The sequence below is a fragment of the Chiloscyllium plagiosum genome, chromosome 16 (genome assembly GCF_004010195.1).
Source record: "Chiloscyllium plagiosum isolate BGI_BamShark_2017 chromosome 16, ASM401019v2, whole genome shotgun sequence".
NCBI classification, from domain to species: Eukaryota; Metazoa; Chordata; class Chondrichthyes; order Orectolobiformes; family Hemiscylliidae; genus Chiloscyllium; species Chiloscyllium plagiosum.
The window spans coordinates 51915603-51943095 of NC_057725.1; the positions used below are offsets into that span (position 1 = coordinate 51915603).

General features: G+C 41.0%; 1 protein-coding gene and 1 long non-coding RNA gene across 3 annotated transcripts in view; one reads left to right on the forward strand and one right to left on the reverse strand.

Annotated features, from left to right (window-relative positions):
• LOC122557908 overlaps positions 1-3187 on the forward strand; it is a 37114-nt gene extending 33927 nt beyond the window's left edge. Inside the window, exon 3 of the long non-coding RNA XR_006313971.1 lies at positions 3076-3187. This is a non-coding gene — a long non-coding RNA (uncharacterized LOC122557908). The remainder of the gene's footprint in view (positions 1-3075) is intronic.
• LOC122557905 (anoctamin-9-like) overlaps positions 1-27493 on the reverse strand; it is a 130459-nt gene that overhangs the window by 8639 nt on the left and 94327 nt on the right. For both annotated transcript variants that reach the window (XM_043706111.1, XM_043706110.1), the window contains 3 exons: positions 18456-18603; positions 17089-17205; positions 3668-3761 (listed from right to left, as the gene is read on the reverse strand). In XM_043706111.1, coding sequence (XP_043562046.1) covers positions 3668-3761; positions 17089-17205; positions 18456-18603 — 359 coding nt within the window. The remainder of the gene's footprint in view (positions 1-3667; positions 3762-17088; positions 17206-18455; positions 18604-27493) is intronic.

Sequence of the window (27493 nt, forward strand, 5' to 3'; positions counted from 1 at the left end):
TACCTGATGCACACTTTTCTGAAGATTGCTTAGGCATTCCTACTATTGGAAAAGGTATCCCATTTAACTTGTAGCACCTGGCTTTAATATGTCTAGTCTTAATACAATGAAAACGTAATTTTCTGTGTATTACTTTTAAGATCTAGCCTCTCCACTTCCTTATTTAATGTCTTTCTGTGTGCTTCCTAAAATGAGCACATTTTCCACCCCCAGATTTACTGTTCTTTCAGTTTCCTTAAGGATTCCCATATGACCATCTCCTCACATTTAAGTGTCTGAGTTTTTAAAAATTCTTTCATGGGCTGAGGGTGTCACTGGCTAGGCCAGCATTTATTGCCTATCCCAATTGCCCAGAGGGCAGTTAAGAATCAAACACATTGCTGTGGATCTGGAGTCACATGTAAGCCAGACCTGGCAGGATGGCAGTTTCTTTCCTAAAGGACATTAGTGAATCAGGTGGGTATTTCCGTCAATTGGCAATGGATTCATGGTTATCATTGGACTTCTAATTCTAGATTTTTATTGAATTCAAATGCTACTATCTGCTGTGGCAGGATTCGAACCCAGGTCCCCAAAATATTCTCTGGATTAACCGTCCCGTGATAATACCACTGGGTCATCGATATGATGGGCATCTGCAAAAACTCCTATTTCTCAGATCTTTGATACCTGTCGTTTATTTAAATAAACTTTAAGGTTTATAGTTAATAGTATTTCAGAATTTCTACACAACCATGTTTTCTCTTACATTCTGGAAATAAGTTACAACTTCAACGTTTGAAACCACTTATCCCACAGGATTTTGTTGTCTCTTACAAAATCTACGAATATCTGATTATCTGCAGTACTGAATTTTTTAATTGATATGCTTCAGGGACATCAAAAAAGCAAACTTAATGCCTATAAGTTTCTTCATTTGCATACTGTTCTTCCGGCAAACTGGTATACAGTTATAGCTATATCTGTCAAAATATCTGATGGCCACTTTATTGTCCCAGCTACCTTTTAAAATGAGGCGAAACATCTTTCAATTCCACCTTCCATAAATTTAGGCACAAAGTTCTCGTGAAATCAAGTTCCCCACCGAAATAATAATTATCCTCTTAGATACTCTCTCTGTTTTCTACCTTTAAGCTTTTCTCTGGCCAAGTCATGTTTGTAGACAAAGCTTTCTTAGCGAGTTTTGAGAAGATTTGTAGCTCACGTTGAGGTTCTGGATGTAGGTTTGCTTGCTGAGCTGGAAGGTTCATTTTCAGACGTTTTGTCACCATACTAGGTAATATCTTCAGTGAGCCTCCAGACGAAGTACTGCGTATGATTCCTGCTTTCTGTTTATATGTTTGGGTTTCTTTAGATTGGTGATGTCATATCCAACTGGCGACAGATTCGACCCCGCAACTAGAGAATTAAATCACAGCTCTACTCAAAAAACTTCAGAAATCTAGAGAAATAAATAAGACCAACTTCCAAAAAATGAAACCAGATGGATCCAACACACCATGTCTCTACGGATTACTCAAAATTCACAAACCAGGAGACCCCTCAGACCCATAATCTCGCTACCTGGAACACCAATTTACAGACTGGCCAAGGAGCGACACCAAAGACTAAAACACTCAGTAGAAGACTCACACCATTCCATCCACTCCACCCAAGAATTCCTGAAGACCATCAAAGACACTAAGATAGAAGAGGATGAAATAATGGTCTCCTTTGATGTAACAGCCCTGTTCACATCAATCAACATTAACCAACATTATACAGGTCATGTTTTAGAAGTGACCTGTATAATGAAAGGAGATCGGTCAGCTCCCTAGCTGAGCAGTTCAGTCCAGAACTAGGAGTTCAGCTGTGTGAAAGCAGGCTACGAAACTCTCTCTCTCTCTCCTTCTGCCCTTCTAACTTCAACCTGTAAGCATCTGTTCCATTTTTACTGTTTTTTAAGGGGGTTTGCTTATTGGGACTGTCATGTATATTCGGAACAGCATAATGAAGTCTAGTTTGGATAGACTGAGTTCTCTAGAGGTTCTTTATTCTGTTCTTTGTGTTTCATTGTGTCATTTTGTGAATAAAGTTTTGTCTGTTTTAAAACCTGGTAATCAACCTAGCTAACTTACTCCGGGTAATTTTCACTGTACACTTATCAAAACAAATTGCAAAGTTATGGACTGGGTTGCCTGCTTAAGACTGTTTTGAGTGGTCTGGCCTAGTCCGTAACACATCTCCCATTCCTTTTCACTTTCTTTCCAGTGCAACCTTTATTTTAATTTATCTTTTTCTTTCTGTACTCTCCCTTTCCATTACTCTTTCCTTCCTATTCAAGAATTTTCATTTTTTCTCTTTCTCCTTGAGCTCATTATTTTTTGTTTTTAACTGAACCTTAGTTAGTTATAGCTGCCATCTCCATTTAAGGGTTTCCTCCTTTTAATTTTAAATAGTGGATAATTACTTAAAACATCTCATCATTATGAGATCCTACTTTACTTTCTATCTTCAACTTATTTGTTAAATCCTTCAGTCGCTGTTTTCAAATAACCCACTCTTGTGTCTTCCATTCTCAGAAACTTCTTAGCAATATTCATAGCTGTTTACAAGTACAATCCATGTAATAAACCACACCAGTCCTGTTTTATGTCCAATAACTCTATGTATCAATTTCTTTAAAAAGACATAGATCCCTTTTAAATTCATTCCGATATTGCAAAAGTCCCCACTTGTTATGATCCCAGCTGATGGTACCTCGGGTCAAGTCTGATCCCAGCATGAAATCTGGCTTGATGGATCTTTTTTTCTTTGGTTAGTTGGTTTATATGGTGGCTCATCACAAGACATATTTGCATGTGGTTGCAGAAGCTCTTTAGCAACGGAACATTATTACACAAAAGAAAGAAAACAATAGGTCCAAATTTAAAAAATTGAAAGATCGTAATACAAATATTATAACAACGTTTTGACTTATTTCTTGTTACAACAGAGAAATTATACTCCTATCTCAACTCTTTATATTTTGACTTAACTGACTCCTTCCAGTTCTTCTTTCTTAAATTGTAAATGCAATTTTATGATTGCTTTCAGAATCTGAAGACAGTTCTGGTGGCCTAAACTTTTCAAGTATAACAATCTGAAGATGCCCATCTCCACATTCCTGGCTTGGAATCTTCACAAACTAAGGAAAACATTGCCATCAAATTGACTGGTTTCCATTCAACTAAAATCTGCTAGGAGAGAAACTTAAAAACTTGCGTCAGTACGCAACTCTTTATTCTTCTCACCTAAATGCTGGGTTTTCAAATCTGAAGTCAAAACAAATCTAATTGCTTAAGTATTTAAATTGATTGTCATTAAACCAAAAATATGAATATCTTATTCAGTTCTCACTCTAGGGTTCTCCCAAGGCTTTGTTGCAGTCAGAGGTCTTCTTTGTTCTGGTGCATTTAGGTTATTTAGGATAGATGTCAGAGTGATGTTTTTTTCACCAGAAATTTTCACAGCACTAAGACATTCATATGCATCTCTTTTTAAAACTATCTAAAGTCCAAAAATAATAAATATTGTATATATCTTTCATCACACTGTGTAACAAACATAATATGAATAAATATCATATAATCCAGAGGTTTGTAATATTTTGTATTATGTAATTGTACAGAGAGAAAAATCTGTTTACCTCAAATAAAATCAGGAAGGCCAAACGTGCAGCAAAAATATGCCAAAACTGGACTGTGTACTTATAGTCATCAACGGTTCTATAATCACGATATCTGCAGAACAGGCACAGAATAAGCAAACACAAAATAAAGCAGTTAAAGTGGCAAGTAGATGCCTGGTAAAACATTGTGGCCCAGGAATGCTGGCAGTTGCAGAAGTTGGAACTGTAATTAACCTTTACTCTTGCCAGCCAATGGATTAAAAGTTTTGAAACTTTGGAAATCTTCAGATCAACATACTGTAGCCTGTGATTGGGCCTCCAACTGGTGACCACAACCACCATTACATTGCACAGTCAACATACCTGTCCCAACCCAATGTTGGGTCTGTTTGAGTCCCAGCCTTGACCCATCCTACTTTGATGGCCATCTTGGAGGTTGGCAGAACTTCTAGACAATTGTAGGAAGCCACAATTGTAGGAAAGATAGGTGATGGCTTAGTGGTATTATCACTAGACTATTAATCCAGAAACTCAGCTAATGTTCTGGTAACCCAGGTTTGAATCCTGCCATGATAGAATTTAAATTCAATTTTTTAAAAGTCTGGAATTAAGAATCTACTGATTACTATGAAATCAACAGATGGTCAGAAAAACACATCTGGTTCACTAATGTCTTTTAAAGAAGGAAATCTGCCATCATCACTTGAACTGGCCTACATGTGATTCCAGATGCACAGCAATGTGGTTGACTCTCAATTTCCCTGTGAAATGGCCTAGCAAGTCACTCAGTTGAAACAATCATAACAAAGTCTCAAAGAAATTAAACTGGATGGACCATATGGCATTGACTTATGCCCTGAAAAAGACAATGATAGAACCAACTCTGTTAACCCTGCAAAGTCCTCCTTACTAACATCTGGACGCTAGTGCCAAAGTTAGGAGAGCTGTATCACAGAAGAGTCAAGCAACAGCCTGGCATAATCATACTCATGGAATGATACCTCACAGATAATGTCCTAAATACCAATAGCACCATCTCTGGATATGTCCTGTCCCACCGGTCAGACAGACCCAGCAGAAGAATCTGGCACAGTGGTATACAGTTGGGAGGGTGTTGTCTTGGGAGTCCACAACATTGAATCTGGAACCCATGAAGTCTCACGGCGTCAGATTAAAGATGGGCAAGGAACTCCTGCTGGTTACCATGTGCAGACCTCCCTCCGTTAATGAATTGGTACTCCTCCATGCTGAACAATACTTGGAGTCAGCACTGAGTGTGGCAAGGACACAAAACATGTTCTGATTGGAGAATTTCAATGTCCACCACCAACAATGGCTCAGCAGCAACACTACTGTTCGGGTCCTAAGGGACATAGCTGCTAGGCTGGGTCTGCAGCAGGTTGTGAAGGAATCAACAAGAGGGAAAAATATACTTTACCTCATCCTTTCCAGTCTGCTGGCTACAGATATAAGTGTCCATGACAGTATCAGTAAAGGTTGTAAGTTTGCTCGCTCAGTTGGTGGGTTCTCAGATGTTTCATCACCATGCTAGGTAACATCATCAGTGAGCCTCCAGTGAAGTATTGCTGTTTTGTCCTGTTTGCTACTTATGTGTCTTGGTTTGTTGTGGTAAGTGGTATCATTTCTGGTTCTGTTTCTGAGAGGTTGCTAAATGGAGTCCAAATCTATATATTTGTTAATGGAGTTCCGGTTTGAATACCATGCCTCCCACGCTTAACCTATCACAGGATGAATGTATTGTCTCCATCAAACTAGTGCCCCTCCTCATCTGTGTATATGTGATAGTTGGTCATGTCTTTTGGTGACTAGTTGGTGCTCACGTATTCTGGTGGGTAGTTTCCTGCCCATCTGTCCAATGAAATGCTTGTTGCAGTCCTTACAGGGTATTTTGTATATGACGTTTGTTCTGATGGCTGTGGGTACAGGGACCTTTAAATTCACCAGCAACTGTTTCAGTGTGATGGTAGGATGTGGGCAACTATAGTGCCCAAGGGCTGGAGTAATTTGGTCATCATCTCTAAAGTGTCTTTGATGTATGGTAGGGTGGCAAGAGTCTCTGGGCATGTTTTGTTTTCCTGTTTAGGTCTGTTGTGCAGGAATTGACAGAATACGCTTATCGGATAACCGTTGTTCCTCAATACATTATATAGGTGTTTTTTTCTTGGCTTCTCATAGTTCCTGGATGCTGCAGTATGTTGTGATCATGAAATGCAACAAACTAGAAGAAACCCACAAGCACATAAACAACATCCTTATCCATATAAAATTCACCAAAGAGAAGAACAATATCCAAATCCTCTTCCTAGACATCCTTACCAGTATAAAATTCACCAAAGAGGAAGCGAACAATAACTCCCCTTCCTGGACGTCACAGTAGAATGAAAAGCCAATGGAGAGCTGCAGATCAGCGTATACAGAGGAACCTCGATTATCCGAATATCAATTACCTGAATATCGGACTATCCGAAGAAGTTCTCAAGGTCCCAATAGAAACATCAAAGACGTGTTTCCAACACTGATTGTGGCTTTTGTTTACAGTGATTAAAAGTGAACTTGGCTTACTGAAATGATGCCGAGAACAGTCCTAGACATCGATGGGAGTACAGGCATCATCTCCAAATGACTGACCTCCCGCCCTCTCTCTCTGCCCCCACACTTTCCCTGGAGTTCTACACAGGGGTGTAGCCTAAACCCGCTTCCCCAGATAAAGTCTCCAGTATTGTCCTGTACAGGGCAAAGGTGGAATAGTGCGCGCTATTTGGAGACTCATGCCCCCCACCCAAACACAGAAGCAGTCTTACTGTTGGTGTCCGGTCCGGCTGCCCGGGGGCTGCAGGGGGTTGGGGTGGCTGGGTCGGATTGGGGTGGGGGCTCAGACGCGGGGTCGGATTGTGGGTGGGGAGGACTAGGTTGGGGGCGGACGGGGGGGCAGTGTTGGACAGGCAGGGTTGGGGGTGCGGGTGGGGGGGGGGGCGACGATGGTGGGGCGGACGGGAAGCAGGTGGAGAGGGCGGATGAGGGTGGTGTTGAACAGGGTTGGGGGGCAGCCAGGGATAGATGGGGTCACAGGATCTCGCGCAGGGTGTGCTGCTGCCTCGATCTCCTGAACAGGGAGCAGACTTAACAGAAAACTCCCAGCCCCAGAGGAAAGGCATTGAATTAATTGACCGAAGAATCAATTATCCAAACGAAATAGTGCCCGCCATCTCGTTCAGATAATCAAGGTTCTTCTGTCCAAGAAAGCCACACACACTGACGAGATACTCAATTACAGGAGCAACCATCCCAACACCAACAAATGAAGCTGCATCAGGACGGATTAGGTTAGATTAGATTCACTACAGTATGGAAACAGTACCTTCAGTCCAACAGGTCCACACTAATCCTCCGAAGAGTAACTCACCCAGACCCTTTCCCCTAGTCTATATTTATCCCTGACTAATGGACCTAACACTATGGGCAATTTAGCATGGCCAATTCACCTGACCTGCACATCATTTGGACTGTGGGAGGAAACCGGAGCACCCAGAGGAAACCTATGCAGACACGGGGAGAATGTACAAACTCCACACAGGCAGTCGCCCGAGGCGGGAATCAAACCCAGATCCCTGGCACTGTGAGGCAGCAATACCAGAAACTGCCGCACCCAGAAGCTATGAAAAGCTAAGGAAAAACATCTGTACAATGTATTCAGGAACAACGGTTACCCGATAAGCACAGTCGGCCGATTTCTGCACATCAGACCTAAACAGGAACACACAACATGCCTAGCAACCCTACCATACATCAAAGACATTTCAGAGATGATGACCAGACTACTCTGGTTTCTTCGAGGAGAAAGTGAGGACTGCAGATGCCGGAGATCAGAGCTGAAAATGTGTTGCTGGAAAAGCGCAGCAGGTCAGGCAGCATCCAAGGAACAGGAGAATCGACGTTTCAGGCATAAGCCCTTCTTCAGGAATCCTGAAGAAGGGCTTATGCCCGAAACGTCGATTCTCCTGTTCCTTGGATGCTGCCTGACCTGCTGCGCTTTTCCAGCAACACATTTTCTACTCTGGTTTCTTGGCATCATGGTGGTCACAAACCTGTCATCACACTGGTGAACTTAAAGGATCCCATGCCCACAGACAACAGAACGAATGTCATATACAAAATACCCTGCTAGGACTGCAACAAACATTACATTGAATAGACAGCAGGAAACTACCTACTAGGATACAAGAGCACCAACTAGTCACCAAAAGACATGACCAACTATCACTGGTATCCATACACACAGACGAAGATGGACACCAGTTCGAGAGGGACAATGCATCCATCCTGGGACAGGCTAAACAAAGACAAGCGTGGGAATTCCTCGAGGCCAAGAATTCAAACTGGAACTTCACCAACAAATATATAGACTTGGAGCCCATTTACCAACCTTTCAGAAACAGAACTGGAAATGATATCACCTACCACAACAAACCAAGAGACATAAATTGGAGGCGGGGCAAAACACCAGCGCTGCTCTAGAGGCTCACTGATGATGTTACCTAGCATGGTGACAAAACGTTTGAGAATTAACCCACCAGCTCAGTGAGCAAACTTACAACCTGATCCACGACCTGAGCTAAAAATCTCCAAAATCTCAAGTATCAGTAGAGGTGGTTCTGCCTTCAAGGTGTGAATATCCTTCATTGTGCTGTATGGCACTATCACTGTGCTAAATCAGACAGATGTTGCAACTAAAGACCAGGCACCTATGAGACACTGTGGACTAGCAGCATAAGAATTTTATTCTAGTACACTCTGTAACTACATGGCCCAGCATATTCCCCCACTCAGCATACACACAAAGTGAGGGGATCAATCCTAGTTGAATGGAGAGTGCAGGAGTGCATGCCAGGAGCAGTACCCAGCATACTTAAATATGGGGTGTCAAACTGGTGACGCTACCAAAGAGGACAACTTTCATGCCATAAGGAGGAAGTGATAGAGCTAAACAATCCAACAACCAATGGATCAAGTCTAAACTCTGAAGTCCTGCCACATGCAATCGTGAATGGTGGTAGACAATTAAACAACTCACTGGAGGAACAGGCTTCACAAATATCCCCATTCTCAATGATGGTAGAGGCCAGCAGATTAGTGCAAGAGGAAAGGCTGAAGCACTCGCAGCAATTTTCAGCTAGAAGTGCCGAGTGCAATCCATTTTGGTCTGCTTCACTGCTCCCCAGCATTACAGATACCAGACTTCAGCTAATTACATTCATTTCAAGTGAGACAATGGAGTGGTTGGAGACACTAGATACTGCAAAAGCTATGGGTCCTAACAACATTCTGGCAATGGTACTAAAAACTTGTGCTCCAGAATTTGCCAGACCCTTAGTCAAGTTCTTCCAGGACAGTTACAACACTGGCATCTACCTGATAATGCAGAAAATTGCCAAGGTATGGCCTGTACATAAAAAGGACAAATCCAAGTCAGCCAATTACCACCCCATCAGTTCACTTTTTTAAATAAATATTTTTATTGAAAAAAAAATTTGAATTTTTACAAGATTGTAAAATTACTGCAACATAGCAAAACAATCTTATAATATAACAACAATAACAATAATCGAAGTACTACTCTACTCCGCAAACAGTTTGAAAGAAATAAAGCTAAAAAAACTACCCATACTACAATTCAATAAACAATTAAACAAAATAAACTAAATTAAATTAGATTGAACCAAGGTAAATTAACTTAAATTAAATTACAACGCGGGTGCAACTCTGCCAAAGCTCCCCATCACCGGTAGCATCAGTTTGCGTACCTGTACTTATTTGGGATTCTTCCTCTCAGGGGCCCCCGGCCCGCCAGACACAGCCCTCGCGGATACACCAAGGCCCTATTCAATATAGCTGACAAGTCTGCGTCTATATAGTTCAAAAAGGGTCACCGCGTCCTATAAAAAAATTCCGTTTTCCAGTGTACCATACTTGTAAGGAAGTCTAGGGGTATATGCTTCATAACTAACCTACACCACCCTGAAAGTCCTGGAGGACTTTCTGATAAGAGGCTCATCAGAATGTTCTTCCCATGCATCTAAAGAGGGCAGATTCAGCAGACCCAAGAGGAGGGATACCGGATCTACCTTGACCTCAGTTCCCAAGACCCCTTCCAAAACACTTGCTATAGCGCCCCAATACCTACAAAGCTTGTGGCATGACCACAAGCAATGAGTAAGAGTACCAATATCTATTTTACATTTGGGACACATTGGAGATGCTTCTTTCTTAAATTTCACAAGCCTACCTACGAAGCTTGTGGCATGACCACAAGCAATGAGTAAGAGTACCAATATCTATTTTACATTTAGGACACATTGGAGATGCTTCTTTCTTAAATTTCACAAGCCGCTCCAGTGCCAAATAAGCCCTGCAGACAACCTTCAGTTGCATAGCTGCATCCTATTACAAATCAAAACCTTCCTCACATTCTGTCAAATATCCTCCCATGCCTCTAATGAGATCTCCACCCCCAATTCTTGAGTCAAGATCCTGCAGAGCTGCTGCATGTCCTTCGAGTACTGATCGAGTGAATACCTCGAAGTGGACCGAAGCACTCTCCTCTCTATATCAGATTTATAGGGATTAACCAACAATGTATAAAGTCTGTACAAAGTCCCTAATCTGAAAATAACAAAAGAGGTCCCTACTAGACAGTTCATATTTCTGGCTCAGCTGATTGAAAGACATCATAACCTCCCCCTCAAATAAGTCTCCCAAACAGGAAACTCCTCTAGACTCCCAGAACCTAAAGCCAGAATCCATTGATCCCATCCAAAATCCAGGCATTCCTACTATGGGCGTAAAAAGGGAGGTTTTACATAAATTGCCCTCACTTTGTCACATCATTCTCCATGCTTTAACCGTGTTAAGGACAATCGGATTTCCGCAATGCTCCAAGGCAGTCCTCATCTTGTCCATAAACAACAAATTAATGAGGGAGCATTTTGCCTGGGAGGCCTCGATGTCCAGCCAAATTGACCCTGAGTCCTGGCAGGCCCAAACAGTCACACAGGATAATAAGGAACTTAATTGATATTTCTTAAAATCTGGAAAGTCCACACCCCATCCCCATGGAAGCTGCAATTTAGCAAGCTTAATAAGAGTTTGCCTGTGACGCCAGATGAAACAACCGAACCAACTGTTAAGCCTCCGTAGCACTTGCCTAGGTAGCGTCAAAGGCAACATTTGCATGGGATATAATAAACAAGGAAGAACATTCATTTTAACCAGAGCTATTCTACCCAACCAAGATATTGGAAGAGCCTCCCAGCACTAAAGGTCCTGTCTTATCTTCTCCAGCAACTGCACAAAATTAGCTTTGTATAATTGATCAAAGGCCGGAGCAATAAATATGCCTAAGTAATGGAAGCCTACCTGTGACCATCTGAAAGGGAATCGATTCCACCTCTGGTCGGGTATTCTGACAAGACTCCCTGGAGGCATGGCCTCCAAATTCATAAAAGTGATTTTATACCCCAAGAAAGAACCAAATAAATTAATCATTTGTATTAGACAAGACACAGATATTGTGGAGGAGAAAGTGAGGACTGCAGATGCTGGAGACCAGAGTTGAAAAATGTGGTGCTGGAAAAACACAGCAGGACAGGCAGCATCCAAGGAGCAGGAGAATCGACGTTTCGGGCATAAGCCCTTCTTCAGGAATGAGGCTGGTGTGCCAAGGGGGCTGAGATAAAAGGTAGGGGGGAGGGAATTTGGGGGAAGGGCGCTGGGAATATGATAGGTGGAAAGACGTGAGGGTGAGGATGATAGGCCAGAGAGAGGGTGGGGGCGCAGAGTTTGGGAAGAAGATTGCAGGTCAAGTGGGCGGTGCTGAATCCGAGAGTTGGGACTGAGATAAGGTGGGGGGAGGGGAAATGAGGAAGCTGGAGAAATCCGAGTTCATCCCCTGTGGTTGGAGGGTTGTGGAGGACACAATTGTAAGACCCAGAATTTATAGCAAAGGTTTACAGTGTGATGTGACTGACATTGCACATTGGAAAATACCTTGATTGTTTGTTAAGTCTCTCATCTGTTGGAATGACTATGATAGTTTCACTTGTTTCATATGTAAATCACAAAATGTTTTTAAGTTACATTCTCAGGTTAACTGTAACAATTGGTGTCAGGCCAGATAAGATGTTGAAGGTGTTAGCCCCCTGTGTTCTGTTGTCTGTGCCATAATATTTAGACTGATTCTAATCTAAAAAATGAGTTAACAGAGATGGATTCATACAGGTTTTGATCAAAGTACAACGTAACTCTGCAAGTACAAATTCACCCCACAAGCGTATATGTGTGTGTGTGTGTGTCTGGGGTGGGGGCTTGTGAGTGTCTGTGAGAGAGAGTGTATATGTGTGTGTGTGTGTGTCTGGGGTGGGGGCTTGTGAGTGTCTGTGAGAGAGAGTGTATATGTGTGTGTGTGTGTGTCTGGGGTGGGGGCTTGTGAGTGTCTGTGAGAGAGAGTGTATATGTGTGTGTGTGTGTGTCTGGGGTGGGGGCTTGTGAGTGTCTGTGAGAGAGAGTGTATATGTGTGTGTGTGTGTGTCTGGGGTGGGGGCTTGTGAGTGTCTGTGAGAGAGAGTGTATATGTGTGTGTGTGTGTGTCTGGGGTGGGGGCTNATCAGCGTTCCGGAAAGACCACTCCCTCCGTGACTCCCTCGTCAGGTCCACACCCCCCCCAACAACCCAACCTCCACTCCCGGCACCTTCCCCTGCAACCGCAAGAAGTGCAAAACTTGCGCCCACATCTCCCCACTCACCTCCCTCCAAGGCCCCAATGGATCCTTCCATATTTGAGGGGGTGTGCTGGGGGGCAACGTACATTCAAAATCCTGTACTCCTCTCCATGTATCAAATCTTTGACGGTCACAAATCACCCATATTCGTCCTTAATTTGGTCTATCAGCTGAAATGAGAGATTCTTCTAGATGAGTATAGCTACTCCTCTGCTTTTAGAATTAAAGGACGAGAAAAACACCCTGCCAAACCCTCCTTGCTGTAACTTTAAATGTTCCTTATCGCCTAAATGTATTTCTCGCAGCAGGGCTACATCGACCCTTTCTTTTCTAAGGCTTGAAAGGTCTTCTTTCTCTTAATTGGTGACTGACTCCCCTTAATATTCAAGCACACAATTTAAATGAACAATTAGCCATACCGTCCAAAGACAGCCCATGACCCACCACCACCCCCCCCCCCCCCCCTCCGAGAGGAAGAACCCTACTCATAACATGCTGAGTAAAAACAGTAAAAGATTCGTATAAACAACTACAAAAACTACCAAAGCAAAACTTTGAAAAACTACTTCTCCAATTAACCAACATAAAACAAATAAGAGACTGTCCCCCTTGCCCACAGGGGGCATTCACATGACCCACTAACCCCTCCATGGCTCCTTCTCGCTGAAGCCATGTCCCAAAACCAGGCAAAACAAAGTAAAAAAACATGTGTCTTATAACAAGAAAATTAGAAGTGGGCATTCAACCCGTCCCACGTGTACTTTGACCCCAGTCAGTACTGATTAAAAAAACCCCAAACCCTCCCCCATCCCAGACCAAGAAAGACAGAAGAAAAGAAAAGGGAATAATAAAAAAAGAAAATGAAAGGGGAGAAAGAAAAGGGAAAAATAAGATCAAAACTAGGTAAACAAGGTAAACCATTTAGAATACAAAGAAAACATTATTGTCCATATTACTTGAACCAGCCAGTCTATTTTAAAGTGTCCAGGAAGTCCTTTGCCTTTTCTGATGAGTCAAAATTATACATGGACTGTCCATGGCTGAAACGTAACACTGCCGGATATCTGCCAGAGTATTGAATATTCAAGTCTTTCAGTCCCTTCTTTACCTCATCAAAGGCCTTCCTCTTGTGGATCACAGCCGCAGAAATGTCCTGGAAAAACATAATTTTTGATCCCTTGTATGCCATGGCCTGTGGATCTTTCCCCAGTGCTCCGGAAGCTTCCAACACCATTTGCTTAGCTCTGTAGTGCTGGAGTTGCACTAGGACCAGGCGGGGACACTGCAACCCATGAACCGCTGGCCCCGCTCAACTCAAACCTGGCTGCCTCGACCTCCAGCCCCAAGAGCTGCGGGAGCCATTGCTCCATAAAGCTGACTAGCTGGTCTCCTTCCTCCCGTTCCGGCAGCCTGATCAGATGGATGTTCTACGTCAGCCTTGGTGTTTGAGGTCGTCGACCTGCTCCACTAAGGCTCGTATCTGCCTCTCCAGGGTCTAAACCTGACCTGCCGAGGATTCTGCCACCTTCTCCAAAGCCATGGTCCGTTGCTCCATCTCCTCCAGCACTGCCTGAGATGCTGGATCTCCTGTTCATGTTTTTGCAGCCTGGCTGAGATTGGTTCCAGCCTGGTCTGGGTCTCCTTCATCGTTGATTCAATTCTCTCTCGGAGTTTCATGAACTCCGAGACTAGACTCTGCAATGCAGTTAAGTCCACAGGAATGCTCATGAAGACCGTTATGATCAAATGGCCCTTTTCCCTCGGGCATCTTCCCTGATCAACAAACCTAATACACAACAATTCTGGGGACCTAAGACTGCTGAATTTTGCCACACTTGCTAAAAAAATGGGAGGGTAAATGCACCATATGCCTGGGTTATGGTGCAGAACTCAGCAGAGCAGACCTACTAGATCGCCACCATCTTGGATTTCCCATCAGTCCATTCTTGATCATTAGTAAAATTATGAAAGATGTCATCAACAGGTGCTATCAAGCAGCACTGCTTAATGATGACCTGCTCTCCTCAGTTTCAGTTCTGCCAGAGCCACTCAGCTCCTGGCCTCATTACAGCTTTGGATCAATCATGGACAAAACAACTGAGTTCCAGAGGTGAGGTGAAAGTATGATAGCCTTTGACATGCATTCAGCTGAGTGTGTTATCAAGGAGCCCGAGTAAAACTGGAATCAGTGTGTATCTGGGGGCAAACTATGTGTTTGTTGGAGTTATACCTGGCACATAGGAAGATGGTTGTGGGTTATTGAAGGTCAGTCATCTCAGCTCCAGGACAAGCCTTCAGGAATTCCTCAGAGTAGTGGCCTAGACCCAACCATCTTCAGCCCTCGGGTTGATCAATCACCTTCCCTCCATCATAAGGTCAGAAGTGGGGATGTTCGCCAATGATTGCACAATGGTCAGCACTATTTGCAACTCCTCAGACATGAAGCAGTCCATGTTCAAGTGCAACAAGGTCTGGACAATATCTAGGCTTGGGCTGACATGTGGCAAGTAACATTTGTGGAGAAAGTGAGGTCTGCAGATGCTGGAGATCAGAGCTGGAAATGTGTTGCTGGAAAAGCGGAGCAGGTCAGACAGCATCCAGGGAACAGGCTTATGCCCGAAACATCGATTCTCCTGTTCCCTGGATGCTGCCTGACCTGCTGCGCTTTTCCAGCAACACATTTCCAGCAAGTAACAGTTGTGCCACACAAATGCCAAGCTATGACCATCACCAATGATCATAAGAGACAATCTAACCACTGCCCCTTAACATGCAATTGCCATTACTGAATCCCCCACTATCAATGTTCTTGGGATTACAATTGACCATTCAACTGGACTTGCCACATAAACACAATGGCTATAAGAACAGGTAAGAGATTGGGAATACTATGGTGAATAACTCACCTCCTGACTCACCAGAGCCTAACAATCATCTACAAGGCACAAGTCAAGAGTGTGATAGAATACTCCCCACTTGCCTGGATGGTGTAGCTTCAACAACACTTAATAAGCTTGACACCATCCATGACAAAGCAAGTTCCCCTCCAAGCCATTCAACGTCATGACTTGAAAATATATCACTGTTCCTTCACTGTCGCTGGTTCAAAATCCTGGAATTCCCTCCTTAATAGTATTGTGGGTCAACTTACTGCAGGTGAACTGCAACAGTTCAAGAAGGCTGCCCACCACCACTTTCTCAAGGGCAGCTAGGAATAGGCAATAAATGCTGGCCAGCCAGAAACACCCATATCCCACAAATTAATAAAAAACAAAGTGATTCCAGTCTACTAACATTTTCCAGTGTGTTGTCTCCAAATTTTTGATGTTCAGTTAAAGAACATTTCTGTGATAAGAAAGGTTTTTAAAATGCATTGCAGCAATCCACCAATAACATCTTTAATAACATCACCAGCACTTAATCACTATCAACAAGAATCTTAGTTGTCATGTGACCAATATCACCTTAAAATTCAAAGAATTTCCTAGCTAAAATTCAGGTCTTATCATTGTCAAAAGACTATTGCAGCCTAGCTAAAATTCAGGTCTTATCATTGTCAAAAGACTATTGCAGTGCAAGATAGCAGCATACCATGGCAGCAAGGTGGCTCATGGGGCAGCATGGTGGCTCAGTGATTAGCACTGCTGCCTCACAGCGCCAGAGACCCGGGTTCAATTCCCGCCTTGGGCAACTGTCTGTGTGGAGTTTGCACATTCTCCCCGTGTCTGCGTGGGTTTCCTCCCACAGTCCAAAGATGTGCAGGTTAGGTGAATTGGCCATGCTAAATTGCCTGTAGTGTTAGGTGGATTAGTCAGAGGTAAATATCGGGGGATGGGTTTCTCTTCGGAGGGTCGATGGGCCTGTTTCCACACTGTAGGTAATCATCTAACCTAACATTACCTTTTCTTCTCAACAAGGAATGGCCAGTATTACATTCAGAGAACAGAAACAAATTCCTCATTGAGGATTACTTTGATCAAAAGATACATAGGAATATTAGAATATAGAAGCAGGAATAGACCACTGAGCATAACTCTATGTGCCTTTATCTCATATCTTTTAATATTTATACTTATTAATGAACTGCTCTCGTAGAGAGCCAGCACAGATACAATGTGTTAAATGGCCATCTGCTATGCTGCAATTATGTTATGATAATAATCATATTAACAAAACATCAATCTCAGATTTAAAATTAACAATTAATCAAGCATTAATTGCCATTTGTGGAGAGAATTTCAAAATTCTGCCTATGTGTAGAAATGTTGCCTAATTTTATTGCTGAAATATATCTCTAATTTATGAGACGTTCCCTTCTAATCCTTGACTCCCCATCAGAAATTACTTCTGTATCCCTGGTCTTTGCCAAATTAGTTGAGGTTATAAAAGATTCTTTCTTCTGGTAATTATCAATATATGCATGCTACATAAAGCAAATATGTGAATCTTGAATGAGGACAAAATGAGACCTAGCAGTCCGATCAAATGATTTCCAACACTTAGTCTTCCATATGCAAGATGCTTACAATGGGTCATGAAGTAACAATGTGACAATTGGTGGTCTTTAATAGAGTCATGAAAAGAGGTTAAGAGATTATGCTATTTGATGTTAGTATACAGGGATAAGACTAGATAATATCATACCTGCAATATGTTACTTGGAACCCAAATGATTTTAACCCATCGTCCTTTGGATCTGTTTGCTTAAAGTTTTCCACGTAGAACACAGAGAGGCTACTATTAACATATCCCATCATACAGCTGCAAGGTAAACAAAAAAATCAGCAGTATAATTAGTGTTTGAGGGAAAATATATTAGCACACAGAAAGTGGTTTGTATCACCTAGACATTTTTGACAGAATCTGTTGCCTGTACTCCTGTATCATATCTATGATGTTTATATTCAAAATAATTGATCCATATTTCACAGAGAACTAAACTTATAAGAAGTCTGCACATCAAAAATATCCCACCATTTCCATGTTGCTATTTCAGTGAGAGGAGTGGGTTTCCAATAAGGTCTCAGGGAAAAAGAGAAAGACCTTTCATCGTCAAAAAGATTTTGATGCCATCACCTGTTTTCTTTTTAATTATTTATTTGGTTGTGAAAGTGGACATTGCTGACTTGGACCAGCATATATTATCAATCCTTAGTTATCTGGTAGTCAGCTGCCTTATTGATTTGCTGCCATCCTTACAGTGTAAGTACCCATTGTGCTGTTAGAGAGTTCCAGGATTTGACTCAGCAGTGAGAGAACAGTACAGTTCCAAATGGAAATGGTGCATGAATTGAAGGGAAATTTGCAGCTGATGGTTTTCTTGTGCATCTTCTATCCTTTTTTTAGTTGGTAGACTTCATGGAAGATGCTGTTGAAGGATCCATGACAAATTGCTGCAGTACATCTTGGTAATGGTATGCTGTCATTGTAAAGGTAGTGGATGTTAAAGGTGGTGGATGAGGTGGCAATCAAGTGGGCTGCTTTGTTCTGGATGATGTTGCATTTCTTTAGTGTTGTTGGAGCTGCATTTATCCAGTCAAGTAAATTAAACACTTCTGAATTCTTAGCCTCTAACATGCTCTTGTAGTCACAGTATTGTATTGCAGTTCAGTTTCTAGTTAATGGTAATGCCCAGGATGTTGATAATAGGGAAGCTACTGATAGTAATGCTGTAAAATGTCAAGTGGAGACATTTAGATTCTCTCTTCTTCCGTGGCATGAATGTTACTGGTCAGTTCTCAGCCTATGTGTGGCTGTCGTGCAGGTTTGCTGCATTTGGACATGGGCTGTTTAAGTGACTGAGGTAGCATTTTAGCAATCAGAAATTGGGTTTTGAATCCTTGTGTTGGCTCATAAAATATAAACCATAATGTGTATTTAATAAGATTGTATTTTGAACATGCAGTTCAATACAAGTTTTAAAAAGTCCTCTTTCTGTTCTGTTATAGCTGATTGGCAAATAGATTACAACATATGACACAAAGCTTTTGTAATTCAGATTGTATACTCACTTAACATTTGAACTGTTTCCAAATGCACATGGCCCATATCCATACTTGTAAACCAATCGAGGGATAAAATCTGAAGTGATCGAGATCACCAATCCATTGCCAATGACAGCCAACACACCAACCACCTCCAGCAGGCGTACCCATATCCCTGAAATACAGATGTATAATTTTATTTACTACCACAGGCTTATTCAGTTAATTGGTCAATATTAAGATCTTCTTGACTCTCTAAACTAGGACCAAGAAATAATAAATATTAAATTTATGTTAATCAAGCGAATTAATATAATAACAAATAATCATTGTGAAGGTAGGATAAAGTAAGAGAAGATATTGATAGCAAAGAAATAAATAGACTTCCAGAACAGGAGACTATAAAGAGAGTTAAACACAAAGACAGAGAAATCTTATTAAAAATATGTTAAGCTGTCCTGTAAAGCACACCATTTCAGTAATACAAAGGGCCACCTGGTGGCATTTCATGTGTTGGGAGGAACCAGACATATTTGCAATTAAAGTGGATTAAGAATTCTAGAATCACATCTGACAGTAAATGTTTTGTTTTAAGTTTTGCAGGCATTGTCTAGTTAAGTACAATTCATCCTACCTATTACAAACAATGATCAAATTAAACAGCATCAGCAGTTCTTTGTTTTGTTAAACAGCATGTCATTTTGGTTGCTAGAAGTGATATACATTCATGTGCAAGGACTGGTTCTTAGCAAACTAAAGGTATACATTCATGCCTTACACCTCTTGAATTACCAAGAGCTTGGGGAAGCCTAAAGTTCCCTGTTTCTTTTTTTATAGCAATGCCTCATCCAATCAGAGTTAGCTTGCCAACAAATCTTTGTTGTAGTATAGGTTGTTATGATTGTTTGAAATTTAGCATTCTTGTGTTTGTCCTGCTGAGTGCAAGACAAAAAACTTCTAAGCTGTCAACTGTAAATCTTTTAGTTCTGAAAAGATATGGAATTTCAGGTTTGATGCATTTGAGTGCAACAAGGTCAAGTACTTTTCCCATCATGTTCTGCAGAGTGCTGCTTTGATAGCTTAAAAAAAATCATTGTGTTACCCTTGTTCTTGTACTGGGTAGCCATCTTTGCATTAATTATTAACTGGGATACTTCCCCTCCCTCCAGAGGTAAAGAAGTATATCCATAAGCGTCAGAATTGCTCATTTCCCATTCTTGAGTAGTTAAAGTATGTAGCATCAATATTTGGACTTAATCCATGACAAATAAGTCAATAGCTTTGCTAAACTTCTTCACTGTAAATTCAATACTGTGCTACTGTGTTTTTCCAAGAGTGTTGATCTATCACAATCCATCTATTTCAATCGGTGCTTGCAGTTTTGATTTGGAATAAGGTTGTCTAGTGCAGAGATAATAGACAACATGTGTGAGAACTGGAGTGTGGTGGTGGAAACCTTCCTCTTTCTGGAAGGTTTCAGTGAGGAGACTGAACAGATCTACTGCTTCTGTAGCTGAGGCTACATCCAGTAAGTCAGTCCCGCTGCTTTGCTAAAGTTAGTGCTCAGTTGGGGTTGTTGACCTCCTGATCTTTCTCCAACTTGCAAATTTTCTCATCAACTTTATCCAAACCACATCTGCAACTCTTCAAAATTGTGCCCCGACACAAAGTCTAGATTGCTAAAATATATCCAGAAAAGCAGTGGTCCCAAAAACCCCTGAATCTGGTTCTGGTTTGAAAAACCATTGTTCACCTGCTTATGTCACTCGTCAACTTTGTGTCAATTATCAGGTGCTCCCTGATCTTCATGTTCTTAGTCTTTTTATATTTCAGAGTTTCCTATGTTCATCACATCAACTACATTACCGTCAAACATTTTCCTGATATTGTATTTGCTCATTCCCACCTCTGTCTCTTACCCATGCCCATCACTTTGATCGTTGGTATCACATGGATCTAATTGCTGATGCTGTGTTGATCGCAATTCATTTCAAATCACTGTTTACTTTGCCAACAGTGGCAACAAAAATTAAACAATTAAACACTTTATTCCTCACGATTCTTGGATTCCCTACAATTGTTGCTTCCTGAACAAAAGTTTACATCGGCTAAATAAAAATTAATGAACACACTAAAATAAGTCATCACAGGGTAGAAGTACAAACAGTCCAAAAATATATGCCAACTTTTAGAGAGCAAAATAAAGCCATACTTTATTTCATGTACCCATCTGATTCTCAATGCACAGCTTATTTCTTCACATTTATCTACATCACACAGTATAGCACTTCAAAAATAACTAATAAAGAACTTTTGCTGATATGTTTGGTATCAGTAAATTTTATTTTGCCCTAACATGATTTCTAATGATCATATGCATTATAACAACATAAACACTTTGGCTTCTGTAGTATATTAAAATAATTACATGCCAGTGCATAAATAGCCAGTTTGATTAGCCCAATGAGCCCGTACATTGAGGTCTTGACTGTAATTTAGAGAGGGAAGAGAAAAGGAGAGTCATATTTATATCATAGAACTTGAGACATAACAAAGCACTTTGCAGCCACTGAAGTATTCTTTTGCAATGAGTTAGCTAAACTTAACAAGTTTCTAGAGGTGATAATAGCTTTCTGGATCCATTAGATTGGTTATTTGAGTACGAGTTTAGGGTAAGCCAGATGCAAGTTGCTGATTTGTCAGATGATAAGCCAGCGACTACAAGCGAGTCAATTAAAATTGTGGAAACTTCTAGAAACAGGAATTTGGTACAAAATTAATAGCCACGACTGTTTCTTAAGAATAAATTTTGTATAATCAATTTGCTAGATTTCATTTAAAGAGGTATCGAGAGGACTGAAGAGGGCAACATAGTTGATGTGGTGTATGTGGATTTTCCAAAAGGTGTCACTGTACAAAGCGACTTTAAAATAACAGGTCATGAAATAAAAGAGACACATGGATATGAAATTGTCTGAGGGACAGAAAACAGCATGGTGGTTAATGGATGTCCCTTTAGCTCTGCAGACAAGTTGGACTGAAGCATCTGTTTCCATGTTTTTTCTATGACTTTAAGAGGACAGAATCACACTAAGCAAACAAAACAAAACAAACTAAAGTAGAAATCACAGCAGGTCAGTCAGCATCCATGGAGAGAGAGCAATGTAATATTTTGGTTCTGGATGACTCTTCATCAGAGCTGACATGCAGGGGGCAGCATTTATGCAAAAGTGGAGAAATGGAGTGCTGGGTGAGAAAGGGTGTTGATAGTACACATCAGCTCTGATGAAAACTCATCTAGACTTGAAACATTACTTTACTTCTTTCCAGGAATGCTGCCTGACCCACTGTGATTTCCAGTATTTTTGTTTTGAATACAGATTCCAGCATCTGCAGTAATTTGCTGCTAAAGAAAAGTTGGCAAATTGAAATGTCAGAACCACATGCACAGGACAGATAAGCTAATGACACTGATCAATAAAATAAATGTTATCAGGGAGATGAGGTTCTGAGTCAATATTGATTGCTGCTTTGACTCAAACAATGACCATCAGGGCACAATATATTCTAAATTGGTCCTTCATGAGATCAGATCAAAATTTGGATGGTATAAGGACATTAGACCTTGAGGTGGGACTTGAACCCAAACCTTCTTGCCTAGAAGTAGGGACACAATCACTGTGTCATAAGATTTTTCTGCAGCAGCTGGTCAATAATATGCACAGAATAGCCCTGTTCAATATGGAACATGATCAGCTGAACACTGACATTACTTCACTCCAAAAGCCAAAGGTGTTCTGAGAATGGAACACCGAATTTAAAAAAACAGCACATTTTCCTGGTGGGGGAAGAATTCAGAGGAAATGCATGAACAAGGTGTAGGCTTTGGCATAAGGAACTCACAACTCTCAATGTTAGAACCCTTACAAATGGTCCAAAATGTATTCTCAAACAGAGCCAGTTAACTTCCTGATGATTTTTGCTCTAAAGCTGTGATGCAACTCAGAGGTGACAGTCCAGTACAGTGAGCGGTCTGACATTATGATTGAAATAACTCCTCAAAGGTTGCTATCCCGTCACCAAGTCACCCTTTATTTACATTTGAATAATACATGACACTGACCCAGCTAGCATAGAACCCGCTCCTAGAGTGAGCAGAACCCTTGATATTTATATTTATATCTGTCAGCCAGGGCTCCCGGATTGGACCAGGTTAACAGCACTAATTAGAGAACTCATGAGGTCCACCTGGCTGACATCATTCCAATAACTACAACTATCAACAGAAACACAAAATCCAAACATCTATACTTTCTGGGGGATTTAAATCAAAAGTGGGCATGAACAATAAGGATGACTCACCCACTTCCACCTTCTCTGTGCTGGGGAACTATAAATTGAGAATGGATCAAAACTACTTGAGCTTTGTGTCACTAGCACAAACCAATGAGCTGGAGACATCCAAGGTCAGTACATTGACAGCAACTAGATCTGATCATCCACAAATATAATCTCTGAACAGTGTTCACAACATGTGAATTCATAATGAATGATATGGATTTCAAAAGGGAAAACCTTGCTCAATGAATTTTATTGAAGCTTTCAATAAGGTGACAAAGTAGGCAATCATAATGTAGTAGTGTCACTTATCTGTATTTTCAAATGACTTCAATAAAAGGTATTGCATAACCTAGGTTACAGAATATGAATTCAAGGAACAAGTAGTTAGATAAATTAAGTGTTGACTTCAAAACAGAATAAGAACAGGTAGCTATTCACAGTGAAATAATGTGGCTAGTGATGTTCCACAAGACTCAATTTTAGAGCCATTGCTGTTTACAATAACAATCTGAACAGAGTTTATCAAATAATGGGTGGCACCAAATTGGGAGGATAGTCAATATTGAGCAGCTTTAAAAAATCACAATTTTAGACAAGGAAAATTGTGTGTGATGAAATTATCACATGTTAAATAAAAGAGAATGAGTGATTTGATTTATTTAGCCTTTGTGAAGGCATTTGATATAGCGCCACGCAACAGGTTGAAACATAAGATTATGGAAATATATTAACGTTGAGCAAGGATTGACTATTGGAAAGCAAACAGAGAAAGAATTGACAAGCCATTCTGGATGATGGAGTGTAATCAGGGTGGCAGTCATGCAAGGGTCAGTGCTTGGGCTTCAGTATTTACAGTGTACATAAATGACTTTAATGAGTTTCAGAATAGTACATCAAAGTTTATTGCAGAAAATAAAAGCTGATGCTTTAGCAGATAGCATACTGGCATGGATAGATGATGAGCTGGCTAACAGGCAGGCACAAATGGGTCATCTTCAGATTACCAAGGTGCAACGAGTGTTGTGCCACAGGAACCTTGTTTAAAAGTTAACTTTGGATTTTTGGCCATTAGTTCCAAACAATGTACTTAAGACCCACTCACTACTGAAGTGAAACTGACCTTATTACAAATGGACTAATATAATCCATGCTGAATGCAACGGTTCTTCTCCTTGTGTCTGCACAGGTCAACACGTGATATCAACAACACTACCTCACCAATATGCAGTGCCTACCTTCAATCCTGCCTCTATTATGGAAACTTGTTATCAAGAAGGAATTGTAGATTCACAGTCCATTCTGAACTTTAAAGTTGGCTGCAGAGCAGAGAAGTAATTGTGAAGTGATTACAGCATTGAAAGTATTGGAAAAGAATATTAAGAGATTGAATGAAGTTCTTTGCACAGCTTAGGCAGATGCTGAAAGCTGAGTGTCCAGAGGCAAGCAAGGCCTGTGGCCTGACTTGGAAAATGAAGTTACAAAATAGGGAACTGAAAATTGCCAGGATAGACTCATGGGTTCTCATTTTCATGAGAATCTACCTGGATCTTTACTCCAAAACATACAAGAAAATTAGGCCTTACAGATTTCAAAACCAGCCATAGATGGTGTATTACATTTGTGAAGAGAAACAATTTTGTACAGTGACAGAAGACCAAGATTTCACAGTCTCCCAGTGGAACTTAATTACAGACTTATTACATTACAGTGGCTTATAGTCAAACATTGATTAAAAAAAAGGAAAGAAATTGTACTGTGAACATGAATGAATAAATGAATTTTGACATGCCAGTAGCTCAAACAGTTGGAGAAAACACAGCATTGGGGAAGATGACTGGCCATGAAAAGTGTAGCTTCATAGTTGTGTGTTTCTAATGGGATAGAGCTTATGTCACTTCTTCAATATTGTAGAGAAAATCCAAGCTGAAACAGCAATTCCAAAATCTAGTCATTCTCATCCACAGTAAAGGATGAATGAAAGTGCTTTGAAAACACAGCTGAGGAAAGTTTGGAGATTCCAACCCAAGAAGATTATGTAAAGAAAAAAAGTCTCCTCATTTGGGACATATTCAAATTGTACCCTGTCAATTATGTTGTTGCTCAAGTTAGATTTTCATTAGTTCAACCAACTTTGCTCAACATTTGGATATCTCTCCAAGCAAGCCCTTCAAATGTAGGAAAATGTGGAATGCCTGAATGACTGGTGGAGAGAAGACATTCACCAAAGGAGATGGAATAAGTGTCAGAATTTAGCAATACTATGTAAGTGGGTTGTAGGGGCCTAGGACGAAATCAGAATAGAGATTGTTGTCAAACCATTCAGAAAACGTAGGTTATTCTCTGTGTTTGCTGGCACAGAAGATCATTTTTTGTGGAATGTTATGACTGACATATGATTATGTTATCAAGGGAAGATTGGGATGAATTATTTGCTCTGAACACGAGGAAAATTATGTTCATTAATTTTTATACACATTTTTTACATGCTGTGCTGCCAAGTGGTATTCTGTACTGTGAGAAAACTGAGGGAAATCATATACCTGTTAATTTGTATATATGATTTTTGTTTTTGAATTGGATAAATTTAATTCATTCAGTGTGCAGATAAGGGAGGTCTAATAAGAGGATGTACACAATGAATGGTAGGTCCCTTGAGAATACTGAAGAAAAAGGGAGCTTGGCATACAAATCCATAGATCCTGAATGTGTCGGCACAAGTAGATAGGCGAGTGAAGAAGGCATATGGAGGCTTGTCTTCATTAGCCAGGGTATAAAAGATTGGAGCAAGGAAGTCTTTATGTCTTATCTACTTCCAGTCAAGATAGCGGTGGAATACGATGCTCCAAGTGGAGCTCCTCCGCTCCTTCTGTTTCCTTCGCTTTTCTCCCCTCATTGGTCTTTCAGTGTGTCTCAGCCTGGTCTCTTGGTTACTTGTGGTGGGTCAACCTGGTCGCTCGGTGGCTCGTAGTGGCTCTCAGCCTGGTCTCTTGAAGCTCATGGAGGGTATAGTGTGGTCACTCGGTAGTTGGTGGCAGGTCTCAGCCTGGTCTCTCACAGTTCATGGTCAGCTAGTTTCTTGGCTACTTTCAGCCCAGTCCCAGCCGACTCCCTCACAGCTCATGACAGGTCCCAGCTTGCTCTCTCGTGGCTTGTGGCGGGTGTTGGCCTGGTTTCTCGACAGCTCTCAGCCTGGTCTCTCGGCAGCTCGTGATAAATCCCAGGCCTGGTTTCACGACAGCTCTCAGCCTGGTCTCTCTGCAGCTCATGGTGTTTCCTGGGCATGGTCTCTCCACTACTCTCAGCCTGGTCTTATGCGGGTACGTCAGCTGGTTTCTCAGTGGCTCATGACAGTATCTCGGCTAGGTGTGCGAGTGAATCCTACCCAGGCATGTTACCGTGCCACTGAGGGAGATTGGAGAGGTGACATTTCACCTACATTGACAGTTTCTGCAGTGGCAGCAACAAAATAAGCAGAGAACTCACCAAAGACTGCTGAATTTTAAATTTATTCCTTTATTTTCCTAGTTTAAACTATGAAAGACTTTAATGTAAACTATTACCTATTTCTTTATTTTTCTACTTTTCTATGAAGGAATGCTTAACTTTTTAACCTTGATACCGAAGATGGTGCCATGTGTGGCGATATTACACACTTTTCACTGTATTCCTGTGTTTTTGTACTTGAGTACACATGACAATAAAATCTAAAAATCTAAATCTTGTTGCAACTTTATAAAACATTAATTTGGCTACCAATGGAATACTGTGTGCAGTTCTGGTAACTGCACGATTGGATCAACAGTATTGCACTGGAGGGACACAGAGGAGATCACCAGGCTGTGGCCTGGGATGAAAAGTCAGTTTTGAGAAGAGACTGGACTGGCTGGATTTGTTTACCTTGGAGCAGTGGAGGCTGAGAGGAGGGGGATCTCATTGAGGTATACAAATTCACAACAAATAGAGTAGATCATGAGCGTCTTTCCCCATAGCAGATACATCTAAGACCAGATGGCATAATTTAAGGTGAGGAGTAAGTGGTTTAGAAGAGAACTGATAGAAAATAAAATCATTCAGTAGATAGTAGAAAAATTAATTATGCTCCCTGAGATGGTAGTGAAGGCACTGTCTCTCAGAATATTTAAGAAGCACTTAAAATGTCAGGGCATAATAGGCCATGGACCAAATAGGATTAGTGTAGTTTGGTATTTGTTGTTCAGCATAGACATTGTGGGTTAAGTGTCTTTTTTTAATGCTGTACGATTCTCCGTGACTCTAATAGTTAATGTTCATCTCCATGAGGTTCTTAATTATTCACAAAAAATACTTAATAATAAAAATATTTCTAACTTAGTTTACACTACTTTTCGAAGAGGGATTGACAGAAATAGTCTCCAACATGACAAATGCGGTTGTGAAGTAATGGTAAAGTATGGATTTCACCTTTTGTAAAAATCTTACTTGTGGAGAAATTGACTCCCTACTTTTTGACAAAACTTTATTCTTAGAACTTTTATTTTTGCATGAATAAATATAGTATGCTTGCATCTAGTGTTGCCGTTTGCAATAACATATGACTTTATATGTTGTAGATAATAATTTTGAATATACCAAACTATATTTGAGCAGGAATATTCAATGTATGCCATCTTCTAATGCAAAATCACAGAAATATCAGGGAATCACTGTCACTACCCCATGGAACTGTAACCTTCAGATCTTAGATT